Below are 14,743 nucleotides of genomic sequence, written 5' to 3'. Positions count from 1 at the left end.
TGAATGTATTCTACGGTGTAGGCTGCCTGAAAAGATGCTGTGCCCCATAAACGGAACAGATTGGCGGCCATGCGCGGCTGTGTCTGCTTCGATGAGGGTTGTGCGCACTCTGCCTGGAGGACGAATACGAGACTAACTGAGAACAGATAGTGATGGAGACTCACAGAGGTGGGGAATCACCAATTCCGTGTGCCGCAAAGTATCACACCATTCTCACGACGTAAACCATAGGCTATTCTCATCCAATTGGTCTTTTTAAGTCTCCAATAAAACATGTACGTAGTCTCCATCAGTTCCGTTCGTGGCAATTGCGCCCAGTTGGTTAGAATATGGTTTCTGAAGGACGCGCGCATCGCATCCCATGTCCAGTTCAAGCACAGTTGATTTTTTTCACATTTGACAAATAAGCCTATAATCTTTGCCTTTTCACTAGGCCTAATGCAACTTATTATAGCCTATTGTACAATGCCAGAATAAGCATACTATACTTTATTAAAGTATATAGGATAGGTTAGTCTACTTGGGACAATATAGATCTAATCATGAGTTAGGGTCAATTCCATTTAAATTAAGTAAATTCCAAATAGACTTCAAACGTGCCATTTTTAAAAATAGGATTTTCTTTCTTGAAACCTACTCTAACTAAGAAGAAAGAGTACCTAAGAAGTAAGAGTACCTTAACCCTAACTGGTGAGATACAGGAGACAGCAGCTTAAAGTAATTTTAGGCTAACTGAGGGCAGCAGTTCATCATGAAAAGTCTTCAAAGTGTGCTCCTCATCATCATATCTACAGAGCATACAGTAAAACTTATTTGAAGCACACTGAATGGACACTGTCAGTTGCTAAACACATTAGATTTGCTGTTGCTTTTCACTTATTGTTCTTTGTGCTGAAGCAGCTAGTAACTAAAGGGCAGTTCTGTGTCTGATGTGAACTTGTGGTCTCTCTCCAGCTGCTGTGTGGAGTTCGTCTATTATGGGTCGGATCTTTGCATCTGGATACGAGGGAGGAGAGGCAGAGATCAGGTGCCGCTATGGCCGTGGGTACGATAACTACTCAAACTACTCTGATATTGTAGTTAAAACTCAATGTGGTGTTCGCCACACTGAGAAAGGCAGGTTCTCTCTGTATGGGGACACAAAGAGAAGATTCTTCACTTTAAATGTCACCAACCTGACCCTAGAAGACGCTGGGGCATGCTGGTGCACAGTGAGGAGAACCTTGACAGACATCGATACAGAAATCAGACTGGAGGTAGTCAAAGGTAAGTTCACTTTTTCTTTGTGTATTTTTTTGTCAATATATATTTTTTACGGGTTTGACAAAAAAAAAAAGTAACCACCCTTTGCCTTGACGACAGCTTTGCACACCCTTGGCATTCTCTCAACCAGCTTCATGCAGTAGTCACCTGGAATGCATTTCGATTAACAGGTGTGCCTTGTTTAAAGTTAATATGTGGAATTTCTTTCCATCTTAATGCGTTTGAGCCAATCAGTTGTCTTGTAACAAGGAAGGGGTGGTATACAGAAGATAGCCCTATTTGGTAAAAGACCAAGTCCATATTATGGCAAGAACAGCTCAAATAAGCAAAGAGAAATTACAGTCCATCATTACTTTAAGACATGAAGGTCAGTCAATGCGGAAAATTTCAAGAACATTTAAAGTTTCTTCAAGTGCAGTCACAAAAGCCATCAAGCACTATGATGAAACTGACTCTCATGAGGACCGCCACAGGAAAGGAAGACCCAGAGTTACCTCTGCTGCAGAGGATAAGTTCATTAGAGTTACCAGCCTCAGAAATTGCAGCCCAAATAAATGCTTCACAGAGTTCAAGTAACAGACACATCTCAACATCAACTGTTCAGAGGAGACTGTGTGAATCAGGCCTTCATGGTTGAATTGCTGCAAAGAAACCACTACTAAAGGACATCAATAATAATAAGAGACTTGCTTGGGCTAAGAAACACGAGTAATGAACATTAGTCCGGATGAAATCTGTCCTTTGGTCTGATGAGTCTAAATGTGAGATTTTTGTCTTTGTGAGATGCAGAGTAGGTGAATGGATCATCTCCATGTGTGGTTCCCACCGTGAAGCATGGAGGAGGAAGTGTGATGGTGTGGGGGTTCTTTGCTGGTGACACTGTCTGTAATTTATTTTGAATTCAAGGCACACGTAACCAGCATGGCTACAACAGTATTCTGCAGCGATATGCCATCCCATCCATCTGGTTTGTACTTAATGGGACTATCATCTGTTTTTCAACAGGACAATGACCCAACATATGTCCAGGCTGTGTAAGAGCTATTTGACCAAGAAGGAGAGTAATGAAGTGCTGCATCATATTACCTGGCCTCAACAATTACCAAACCTAAACCCAATTGAGCTGGTTTGGGATGAGTTGGACCACAGAGTGAAGGAAAAGCAGCTTGTGCGTTGGTGGGAACTCTTTCAAGTATGCTGGAAAAGCATTCCAGTTGAATCTGTTTGAGAGAATGCAAAGAGTGTGCAAAGCTGTCATCAAGGCAAAGGGTGGCTACTTTGAAGAATCTCAAATATAAAATCTATTTTGATTTGTTTAACACTTTTTTTGGTTACTACATGACTCTCCATATGTGTTATTTCATAGTTTGGATGTCTTCACTATTATTCTACAATCTAGAAAATATTAAAAATTAAGAAAAACCCTTGAATAAGTAGGTATGTCCAAACTTTTGGCTGGTACTGTAGGTGCACACAGGCCGAGAAACAAATTCAAGGTGACAGACAGTGACATTCAATACCGCCTTGCACACTGTTGCCTGTAACTAGCTGAAATAGGGTTTAATCATTAGGCCAACAGTTGCAAACGAGAGTTTCTATTGGACAAATTCAGGTATGTTTATCCCCATTTATTCCGTTTGATTCCATTTTTAGAAACATTTTTCAACAGAATCAGCTAAATAAATGAATATACCCTGATCACCCATAAACACAGTTCACTTTCATAGCAGCCACGTTGTATTCCTTATCGCATCTATGTACTCTCTTCTCTCTTCCCTTCCCTTTTGGACTTGCACAACACATCAGCTGCATGTGACCAGGTGAAAAAACATTTGCAAGCCAAACACACAGCCTACATCGTTGTCACCATATTAGCTAAAGTAATGTCATAGTCAGCATAGCTAATAGAACTAACACATTAGTAAACCCCCTATAATCATGCAGTTACATTACAGTGTACAGTCATTAAGCAGTGACACCGGCAGTCCCCGGTGGCAATAAATTAGTAATACCAAAAGCTTACCTTGACTTGAAAGTGTTCCAGTGTTGTGTTGGAGAGTCATAGCCAGCTAGCTAACATAGCATCCCTCTGTTTGAGCAGGGTGTTTGAGTAGGCTAAACTAGCTAGCTGCATGTGCATGATAAGTAAGTGAAACTGAAAGTTAAAAAACAATAATAGACTATCGCTCTATTTCTTACTTCTCCTCCAATTAATTTGTTCAAACTGTTAAACTATTGTCTTTCTCTCTCTTTGTGAGTCAACTACTCACCACATTGTATACACTGCAGTGCTAGCTAGCTGTAGATTATGCTTTCAGTACTAGATTAATTATCCAATCCTTTGATTGGGTGGACAACATGTTAGTTCATGCTGCAATCAATCAATAAAATGTATTTATAAAGCCCTTTTTACATCAGCTGATGCCACAAATTGCTATACAGAAACCCAGCCTAAAACCCCAAGCAGCAAGCAATGCAGATGTAGAAGCACGGTGGCTAGGAAATACTCGCCAGAAAGGCAGGAACCTAGGAAGAGAGGAACCAGGCTCTGAGGGGTGGCCAGTCCTCTTCTGGCTTTGCCGGGTGGAGATTATAACAGTACATGGACAAGATGTTCAAACGTTCATAGATGACCAGCAGGGTCAAATAATAATAATAATCACAGTGGTTGTAGAGGGTGCAACAGGTCAGCACCTCAGCAGTAAATGTCAGTTGGCTTTTCATAGCCAAGCATTCAGAGTTAGAGACAGCAGGTGTGGTTGAGAGAGAGAGTTAAACACAGCAGGTCCGGGACAATGTAGCACGTCTGGTTAACAGGTCAGGGTTCCATAGCCACAGGCAGAACAGTTGAAACTGGAGCAGCAGCACGACCAGATGGACTGGGGACAGCAAGGAGTCATCGGGCAAGGTAGTCCTGAGGCATGGTCCCAGGGCTCAGGTCCTCCGGGAGGGGAGGGAGAGGGAGAGAGAGAGAATACTTAAATTCACACAGGACACCGGATAAGACAGGATAAATACTCCAGACATAACAGACTGACCCTAACCCCCTGACACATAAACTATTGCAGCATAAATACTGGAGGCTGAGACAGGAGGGGTCAGGAGACATTGTGGCCCCGTCCGATGATACCCCTGGACAGGGCCAACCAAGCAGGATATAACTCCACCCACTTTGCCAAAGCACAGCCCCCACACCACTAGAGGGATATCTTCAACCACCAACTTACTACCCTGAGACAAGACTGAGTATAGCCCACAAAGATCTCCCCCACAGCACATACCCGAGGGGGACACCAATCCTGGACAGGAAGATCACGTCAGTGACTCAACCCACTCAAGTGACGCACCCCTCCTAGAGACGGGATGGAAGAGCACCACTAAGCCAGTGACTCAGCCCCCGTAATAGGGTTAGAATCCCAGTGGAGAGAGGGGAACCGGCCAGGCAGAAACAGCAAGGACGGTACGTTGCTCCAGTGCCTTTCCGTTCACCTTCACACCCCTGGGCCAGACTACACTCAATCATAGGACCTACTGAAGAGATGAGTCTTTAATAAAGACTTTAAGGTAGGATAGGCTGACCATTCCATAACAATGGAGTTCTATAGGAGAACGCCCTGCAAGAGCTCTGATAGGCTGGAGGACGTCCTCTGAAAGTTGTCATAATTACTGTGTAAGCCAATGGAAGGGGGTGAGAACCTTCTTTGCAAAATTGTTTGTTTTAATAAATTATATGGTGACGTGATTATATTTAGTATTGTTTTTTAAATGTTTTACAATTTTAATGTTTCTAAAATTCACTGAGGAGGATGGTAGGGTTTGGAGGGGTTTTGGGGGATGGGGAGGGTCTATTAGGAGGTAGTAGGGCTATTTTTATTTTATTTTATACGAGGTACTGTGTCAGGTAGGAGGATTTTGAAATGTTGTAAACCGTGATTGGCCGCACACTCCAGCACAATGGGTGGCGGCATTCACCTTTAAGGTTGGTTTGCGGACCGCCATTATGTCATGGAAGAAGAGAAGGTGACGTCATTTCCTTATTCAGGAAAAAGAACGTCGGTCAGATAATTTGCGCTGTAGCTCTTGAAGTCTTGTTATTTTGTGACATTAACGTTTAAATACTGTAGTAATTTGACTTACGCTAACACATCGACATTAAAGTTTTTATTTCGCTAACGAAAGAGACTATCGTCGTAGCCAGCAATTTTGTACGTAGCTCTGCTTTTTAAACCTGTCCTTGCGCAAACATTATTCACCATCAAGCCCAACATCTGACTGTCATGGATCAAATATCGATCACTGCAGAAGTACCAAAGGTGAGTTGGTTAGCTAAGATTAGGTAGTCAGTCCGACATTCTGGACATGTAAAATGGCCCTGGTCGTGGCAAGAACAGAGCCTTTCAATAGTTTGTCTGGGAGAGGACATATAACATGATCTAGTTTTAAATACAGCTATAAGTGAATTGATCACATGATCTAGTTTTAAATACAGCTATAAGTGAATTGATCTAACTAACACTGGCTTAATTCATACGTTTATCAACCAATACCAGCCAAGTTTGATACTAGCTAACAGGCTGACATGCTTCAAACGTTGGCTAGTTAGACAAGTCAGGGCATGTCCCTGGCTGCCTTTTTTTATCCAGTATGGCTGACAGGTAACGTTATAGCAAAGATTTAACTAAACCAAGATAGACCACAGCTTGTCGTTTCTATTGGGAACAAATGAGTCATATTGGTCAGAAAAAGCAAGGACATTGTCCTATCGGTGGTTATAGCACAGATGGTTCGCCGGATGTATAAATGTGAAGCATCCTTTTGGCGTTTCCACTTCCTACCAAATATGGGTAGTGAGAAGAAGCCCAGTGGCTGGCAGTTGGAGAAGATAGAACGAGATGGATTTTGGCCGACATTCTGCAAATTTTCTCAACGATTAATTTTTTTCTCAATACGGTTCTGTTCCTCAAATTTAAATATGTTACGAACATAGTGAATTAAGTTGTAGACTTTACCTTTTGCCAAAGTTTCCCAAAAAGTGCGTTGTTTAGGAAAGGCGAATCGAGTTATTGCACACGCGCACTTCGCAGAGCAGGCGTTCCTTAACGGAAAAATGCAAACGTATGTTAGAACGCGCAAATGGGGTAACTTATTTGTTCCGTTTGAAACGTTTGGTTTAGTTATAAAAAATATTGGGTTATAATTCGTTTCACTAGCTTAGTAACTTGCTAATTGGTTACTGCTTTAATCAAGCACGTGGTACATAGATGTGCTCGCAAAGGGAAAAATCATGCTGTATTGTGTTTTGCATTACCTAGCTAATAATGTGAATGAATGGTCCTTCAGAGTCCATGGGGTGCCACCACAACCAAGGTGGTGTGTCCCTGCTCCTTCACTGATGTCATGAGCGAGCAGCTGGCCAAACAACTGGATGATGAAAGTCATTCTTTCCCTGATTTCTCAAAGTAAGTCCTGTTAATATCACCTGTCTGTGTTATCGATTCTCATGAACTTGTAAGGAATTTTTAAAATGACTTTTTTACCATCTAGTCTAGGTGGTGTACACTTCGGTGTTAATTGTTAGTGTCACTGTAAAGACAGAAAAGTTGCACCCTATATATACTCCTAACAATTTAATGTGCCAACCTAATATCCTAATTGTAAGTCAAACCACTCTGACGTTGGGTTATTTTTGAGAAGTATGTCCGATATCCTATGTCTCTGTTTTAGTGTCAGCGCTGCTCTGGATGCCGGTGAGGAGCGAGAGACAGACAGTGATCTGATGCTGGCTCAGATGCTGCAGATGCAGTTTGACAAGGAGTTTGACACCCAGCTACGCACAGAAGAAAGGAAGTTCAATGGCGATAGCAAACGTAAGCCTATGGACAAGTCCTGTATTAAAACCATACAGGGGTTGTCGCTATACCAGTATCGCGATACTCTGAGCTATCGTGGCAATGAAACAAAACATGAAGTGGATGTAATTTCTTGGGTAAAACACTTCTAATCTTAGAAACAAAGAGCATTATGTTGTCACATTTGTTTATTTTGCAAGCTATAGCATCCACAATTTTACATGAAGTAGGTTTTTATAGGACCATAGAGTTTTTATTTTTTGCCATGGAAAATCTGGTATCGTAGGATCGTGATACTTGTATCGTGACAACCCTACGAAGGGTTGTGCTCATTCTGCATCAAATGGAAGACATTTTCAGTAGCAATATGTTTTTAAATATTTTCTGTTTGGTACTCTTAATAAACATGACCAAGTTTCTGGAGTGTAAAAAGGAATCAAGTGGGAATATGAAGAATTTGAGATATGATTGGTTGTTGCAGTATCCATCTCCTTTGAGAACTATCGCATGGTGCACCCTTACGAGGCCAGCGGCAGCTCCGAGGATGAAGTTGATTGGCAAGATAGTTGTGACGACCCCTACAAAGCTGGTAAAGTCTATCACTTTGTCATTTTACACCTATACTAGTATTGTAGCTAGGTCCTATACATCTACTGTATACATGTAACAGGACAACGTCTTGCTGCATAGAATATTGGTGGCTGTTGGTCTTTTCATGATATTGGTGGTTGGTTATGTTAAAGCAATAGTTCAACTTTCTATATTCACTTTTGGTCAATGTATTCTAGACAAACCCACGATAACTCCAAGGAGAGGCTTTACTGGGAAAGGCAAGAACATCACTACTAAGCACGATGAGGTTGTGTGTGGCAGGAAGAATACTGCACGCATGGACAATGTAAGAGTTATAACAAGATAACCTTAACTAGATTTACCAAGCTACCAAGTAAACTTAAAGTTACTTTGATAAAGTAGTTCACTCCATCCAAACTACTTCGTGAAAAATGATCGTATGTAAATCTGAAATGTCATTGACTACAAATTGCAAAAACATATCACTTTGGGTTCATATGTTAATAGAATGTGTAATTTAGCCTGCTAAACACAAAAACTGTTTCAAGTGAGAATTAGGTGAGTCTGATGCTGAAAAATAAATGCTATTATTGCCAACACCCATATTTTATTTTATTTTTGCAAAAAAAAACGTGTAGTTCCTGTAGTTAGTTACACCTCTACGTGGCAAAAAAGTAACCTAGCTACCTAGATTTTAATGTAGTTAAACTACCATCAAGAACTACATTTAGTTCACTACTCCCCAACACCGAGACATGGGTATTTAACATCATTAGCAGTTGTCTTCATTAGCTTTGAAATGTGTGGCTTGATGTGCATACACATTGATGTGAACATATTCTGAATTGTCAGCCATTTTGAAATCACCCTCTCTGTCTTCTTCCCAGTTTGCCCCAGAGATCAATCTGGGAGATGGGCTTGGCATGGACCTGAAGCTCTCCAATCAGGTCTACAACTCCCTCAAGCAACACTGCTACTCCGAGCAGCGTCGCAGTGCACGGCTGCATGAGAAGAAGGAGCACTCCACTGCTGTGAGTTTATACAAATAGTAGTGCTGGGCGATTTACAGAAAAGTTTTTTTAAAACAACCAATACCGAGTGTTATATCCGAGTGTTGGAGAGTGCCCCTGGCTATCTGTAAATAATTAAAAAAAATACAAGAATTGTTATCTGGTTTGCTTAATATAAGGAATTTGAAATGATTTTTTACTTTTACGTTTGATACTTAAGTAGATTTGAAACCAAATACTTTTAGACTTTTACTCAAGTATTATTTTACTGTGTGACTTTCACTTGAGTCATTTTCTATTAAGGTAGCTTTACTTTTACTCAAGTATGACATTGGGTACTTTTTTCCACCACTGTAAATGAGTGATAAGCGGTCATGGGCTGTCACTACCATCATGGCACTTTTATTAATTGTTTTATTCTGTGTTACTGCATTCAACCCAAATAATTGAAACTGTAATTAAAAACGTGATTATGAAAAAAGAATCAAACAAAACCGACCTCAAAAAGCACTAATCGCTCAGCACTAACAAGTAGCAAAATTCACCACTATAGAAGTCTTTGAATTTCAAAATAACACTGTGCTAAGACTTATACAATCAGATCTGTATTATTTTAATGTACTTTCATGCTTTCCTAATTCTCTCCTCCTGATCCTCATGATTCTTTGTTTTTTTCCCCCTTTGTTTTTTCTCCCCTTGTCTCTCTAAGGAACAAGCAGTGGACCCAAGGACCCGTCTGCTCATGTACAAAATGGTGAACGCAGGCATTCTGGAGAACATCAACGGCTGCATCAGCACTGGAAAGGAGTCTGTGGTGTTCCACGCAAATGGGGGAAGGTGAGGGTGTCATCGTGACAAGTTGTCGCAAGAACCCACACCTTTAATTGGCTCACCCAAGGTTGATTGACCCTAAAGGTGTTGTTACCTGCCTGAAGATGAGTCGGATCTGAATAGAAATTTCCCCAACTGTGGTTGCCTAAGGTTATGGCATGACATTTACATTGTGATGACAATCATTGACAGAGATTCTATAGCAGTAGCCTTATTTGCTATTTGTCATTAGCCATAGTTGTTTTAAAATAAACTATTACATGTTTTGGTACAGAGCTACTTCCTTAAATGTCTGTTAATTAAGTTTGTTTCAATACTGTTGCGTGTGTTTTTCCTCTCCTAGCATGGAGAATAATGCTGTCCCAGATGAGTGTGTGCTCAAGGTCTTCAAGACCACACTCAACGAGTTCAAGAACCGTGACAAGTACATCAAGGATGACTACCGCTTCATAGACCGCTTCAGCAAGCTGAACCCCCGCACGATCATCCGCCTGTGGGCTGAGAAGGAGATGCACAACCTGGCTCGGTGGGTGGTGGCGATGTCACCTACACTGAGTGTACAAAACATTAAGAACACCTTCTCTTTCCATGGGATTGACCAGGTGGAAGCTATGATTCCTTATTGACGTCACATGTTAAATCCACTTCAATCAGTGTAGATGAAGGGGGGAGATAGGTTAAAGAAGGATTAACCTTGAGAGAATTGAGGCATGGATTGTGAATGTGTGCCGTTCAGAGGGTGAATGGGCAAGACAAAATATTTAAGTGCCTTTGAACCGGGTATGGTAGTAGGTTCCAGGCGCACCGGTTTGTGTCAAGAACTGCAACGCTGCTGGATTTTTTTATCAAGAAAGCTCCACCACCCAAAGGACATCCAGCCAACTTGACATAACTGGCATTGGAGTCAACATGGGCCAGCATCCCTGCGGAAAGCTTTCGGCACCTTGTAGAGTCCAACGAATTAAGGATGTTCTGAGGGCAAAAGTGGTGGGGGTGCGCAACTCAATATAAGGAAGGTGTCCTTAATGTTTTGTACACTGTATATGGACCAACACCAATTCACCTGATTTTTATCTAAACTCAATTCAAATAACCTTTTCATGTAGTTTTTTTAATATCAAATGATCTACAGTAAATGGCCAATGGCCAACCTATAGCCATACAAAAAAATAGATTCCAAAGCTCCAACTGTGTATGGCTCATGGTCTCTCTTTTCCCCCCTCTACTCCATCAGTATGAAGAAAGCTGGCATCCCATGCCCCGAGGTGGTGGTTCTGAAGAAGCACATCCTTGTGATGTCGTTCATTGGCAAGGACCATGTGCCGGCTCCCAAACTGAAGGAGGCCATGTTGGGCTCTGAGGACATGAAGAGGGCCTATTACCAAGTGGTTCATGTAAGTGCAGCTTTACCACCATGCACTAACATACACATGGTTCTATTGGTATATAGTTTCATACGTTTTACTAATATGCCTGGTTGTAAGTGCTAATTCCATAGTGATGAGTGTCCACAGAGTTACCCGGATCATTATTCTGGAGTACTTTGACCCCTGGATGTCTCTGTCCTTGCAGATGATGCAACAGTTGTATCAGGAGTGTAACCTTGTCCACGCTGACCTGAGTGAATACAACATGCTGTGGCATGAGGGCAAGGTACGCTATTCATCCTTTTCGTCTTAACGTTTTTTTTATCTAGGTGGGTCAATCTACACATTTATTTTTACACTGGAAATTCAGGCATGAGATTCTACCTTGAGTGGTGTAATCATCTTGTCTTTTGAAGGTTTGGCTGATTGATGTGAGTCAGTCCATCGAGCCCAATCACCCTCACAGCCATGAGTTCCTATTCAGGGACTGCAGGAACGTGGCCACGGTAAGTTAGCTCACAGTTATCCAAGTACTGTAGGTTTAAATGGGCTGTTATTATGTACATCTCACAGTAAATATTGACTAAAGTCCTGATTATCTGTCACAACAATTGACAATCCATTTGAATGGATAATATATTTAGCTGCCACTCCTCAAAACATGCAATGAATGTTGGTGGAAAATGAGCGAAAGTGGAAACCAATATGTAAACTATTCTTAGACCAGCTTTGTATCAGTGACAAGCTGTTGGTTTTAATACATATATATATATATATATATACAGTGCCTTGCGAAAGTTTTCGGCCCCCTTGAACTTTGCGACCTTTTGCCACATTTCAGGCTTCAAGCATAAAGATATAAAACTGTATTTTTTTGTGAAGAATCAACAACAAGTGAGACACAATCATGAAGTGGAACGACATTTATTGGATATTTCAAACTTTTTTAACAAATCAAAAACTGAAAAATTGGGCGTGCAAAATTATTCAGCCCCCTTAAGTTAATACTTTGTAGCGCCACCTTTTGCTGCGATTACAGCTGTAAGTCGCTTGGGGTATGTCTCTCAGTTTTGCACATCGAGAGACTGAATTTTTTTCCCATTCCTCCTTGCAAAACAGCTCGAGCTCAGTGAGGTTGGATGGAGAGCATTTGTGAACAGCAGTTTTCAGTTCTTTCCACAGATTCTCGATTGGATTCAGGTCTGGACTTTGACTTGGCCATTCTAACACCTGGATATGTTTATTTTTGAACCATTCCATTGTAGATTTTGCTTTATGTTTTGGATCATTGTCTTGTTGGAAGACAAATCTCCGTCCCAGTCTCAGGTCTTTTGCAGACTCCATCAGGTTTTCTTCCAGAATGGTCCTGTATTTGGCTCCATCCATCTTCCCATCAATTTTAACCAACTTCCCTGTCCCTGCTGAAGAAAAGCAGGCCCAAACCATGATGCTGCCACCACCATGTTTGACAGTGGGGATGGTGTGTTCAGCTGTGTTGCTTTTACGCCAAACATAACGTTTTGCATTGTTGCCAAAAAGTTCCATTTTGGTTTCATCTGACCAGAGCACCTTCTTCCACATGTTTGGTGTGTCTCCCAGGTGGCTTGTGGCAAACTTTAAACAACACTTTTTATGGATATCTTTAAGAAATGGCTTTCTTCTTGCCACTCTTCCATAAAGGCCAGATTTGTGCAATATACGACTGATTGTTGTCCTATGAACAGAGTCTCCCACCTCAGCTGTAGATCTCTGCAGTTCATCCAGAGTGATCATGGGCCTCTTGGCTGCATCTCTGATCAGTCTTCTCCTTGTATGAGCTGAAAGTTTAGAGGGACGGCCAGGTCTTGGTAGATTTGCAGTGGTCTGATACTCCTTCCATTTCAATATTATCGCTTGCACAGTGCTCCTTGGGATGTTTAAAGCTTGGGAAATCTTTTTGTATCCAAATCCGGCTTTAAACTTCTTCACAACAGTATCTCGGACCTGCCTGGTGTGTTCCTTGTTCTTCATGATGCTCTCTGCGCTTTTAACGGACCTCTGAGACACAGTGCAGGTGCATTTATACGGAGACTTGATTACACACAGGTGGATTGTATTTATCATCATTAGTCATTTAGGTCAACATTGGATCATTCAGAGATCCTCACTGAACTTCTGGAGAGAGTTTGCTGCACTGAAAGTAAAGGGGCTGAATAATTTTGCACGCCCAATGTTTCAGTTTTTGATTTGTTAAAAAAGTTTGAAATATCCAATAAATGTCGTTCCATTTCATGATTGTGTCCCACTTGTTGTTGATTCTTCACAAAAAAATAAAGATATAAAACTGTATGTTTGAAGCCTGAAATGTGGCAAAAGGTCGCAAAATTCAAGGGGGCCGAATACTTTCGCAAGGCACTGTATATATTATATTTATTATATTTATATTTATTATATTTATTATATATATTATATTTATTATATTTATATTATATTTATTATATATATTTTTATTTTATTTTATTTCTTCAACGCAGTTCTTCCAGAAGGGCGGGGTGTCTGAGTCCATGAACATGTACGAGCTCTTCAATGTTGTGTCTGGGCTGCAGCTCAGTGGTGACAGCGAGGCAGAGTTCCTTGCCCAGGTCAGAAAACATTGAGGCCCATATGAGGCATTTATTTCTCTGGTGAAGATGTATGTAGTTGCATTGAATTTCCTGAAATGCATTTTTCAGGCAGTTTTAAAGTGGGCTCTCATGTTATCTAGTCCCACACAGCATCAAAATCTATCATGTACTAAAGTGCCTTTTTGCTGTGGGGATGTTTATACTGGAATTTGACCCAAATCCATCAAATGAAATTGTATCAAGTGCCACAAATGCATTCGTCACAATGCTTACCAGACACCTGGGATTAAAATAGTAATTTTCATACAAAGTTGTCGTTTTCTAGATTGAGGCACTGGAGAAGATGAATGAGGACCACGTGCAGAGAAGGGGCAAGAAAATGTACAACTTCAGCGACGGAGGACCTCCCCTATTACACGACGATGATTAACAATCAGATATTAGACACCTGTTTGGGTGATTGTTTGAGAGAATGGGTCGAGTAAACCCCCCCATGGTCTCAGTGAGGTATGCAAGAGGTCGAAAGGTCGCTGCATCCTAAGATGGTGTCATAGGCTTCATTGGGCTAAAAAGGCTCCAAACCACCTTCCATGAAATGTCAACATCTCATTCCGTTACTACGGCTGTAAATGGAATGGATGGGGATGTCTGACGGGGTACATGACAGACTGCGTCTACATGCACACACAATAATTGCTTTTTAAATTAGAGTATTAGTAACCAGCATTCATGACATTATGAACAAGTTATCTTCTCAAGTAAACTGAGCTCGAATGAAAAGAGTTTTGCGTTATGTTCTGAATGAAACAAATTGTCATCCAACATTGTGATGGAGAGCCCAAAGTATCAGTGAATATTTTAATCATGAAAAGGTGCTGTCTTGACTGAAGACAGAATGAGTTGTTTTGCATTGAGGTCCGTTGTTCTTACAATGGAGCTGTCATGTTTGTGTACTCTCTGGCATTTCAATATTATGGTGGAAATAAATGGTCAAAATAAGTTATGCATTGTCATTTATTTTGCTTCGCTCTGGACAAATGGAGCAGAAGCTGCTGGAAGACACCAAACCACACCTACACTAGCAAATATATAACAAAAGACGTATAACAAGCAACCTTTGTGTAACTACAATCCATCTTGTAAAATGTTTTAAGGCCTCCAGAAACTACCCGTACCTTTTTGGAGCGTTTGAGTTCAAAGTTTGACGATGGGATTTATATTTTGAAAGGGACATTTACTATGGTAGG

The 14,743-nt window shown here is 41.0% G+C and overlaps 1 protein-coding gene across 1 annotated transcript; it reads left to right on the top strand.

Moving 5' to 3' along the window:
* The first annotated feature begins 5,170 nt into the window (after positions 1–5,170).
* LOC139367018 (serine/threonine-protein kinase RIO3-like) lies at positions 5,171–14,495 on the top strand. Its single transcript, XM_071104871.1, has 13 exons — positions 5,171–5,576; positions 6,604–6,722; positions 6,988–7,130; positions 7,594–7,701; positions 7,901–8,010; positions 8,573–8,716; positions 9,405–9,532; positions 9,870–10,052; positions 10,761–10,920; positions 11,099–11,179; positions 11,310–11,399; positions 13,407–13,514; positions 13,822–14,495. The coding sequence occupies exons 1-13, from the start codon at positions 5,541–5,543 to the stop codon at positions 13,924–13,926; spliced, it is 1,515 nt and encodes a 504-aa protein (XP_070960972.1). The 5' UTR covers positions 5,171–5,540; the 3' UTR covers positions 13,927–14,495.
* The last annotated feature ends 248 nt before the right edge of the window (positions 14,496–14,743 follow it).

This window comes from Oncorhynchus clarkii, chromosome 15 (assembly GCF_045791955.1).
Source record: "Oncorhynchus clarkii lewisi isolate Uvic-CL-2024 chromosome 15, UVic_Ocla_1.0, whole genome shotgun sequence".
Lineage (NCBI taxonomy): Eukaryota > Metazoa > Chordata > Actinopteri > Salmoniformes > Salmonidae > Oncorhynchus > Oncorhynchus clarkii.
This window is presented reverse-complemented; position numbering and strand designations above follow the sequence as displayed.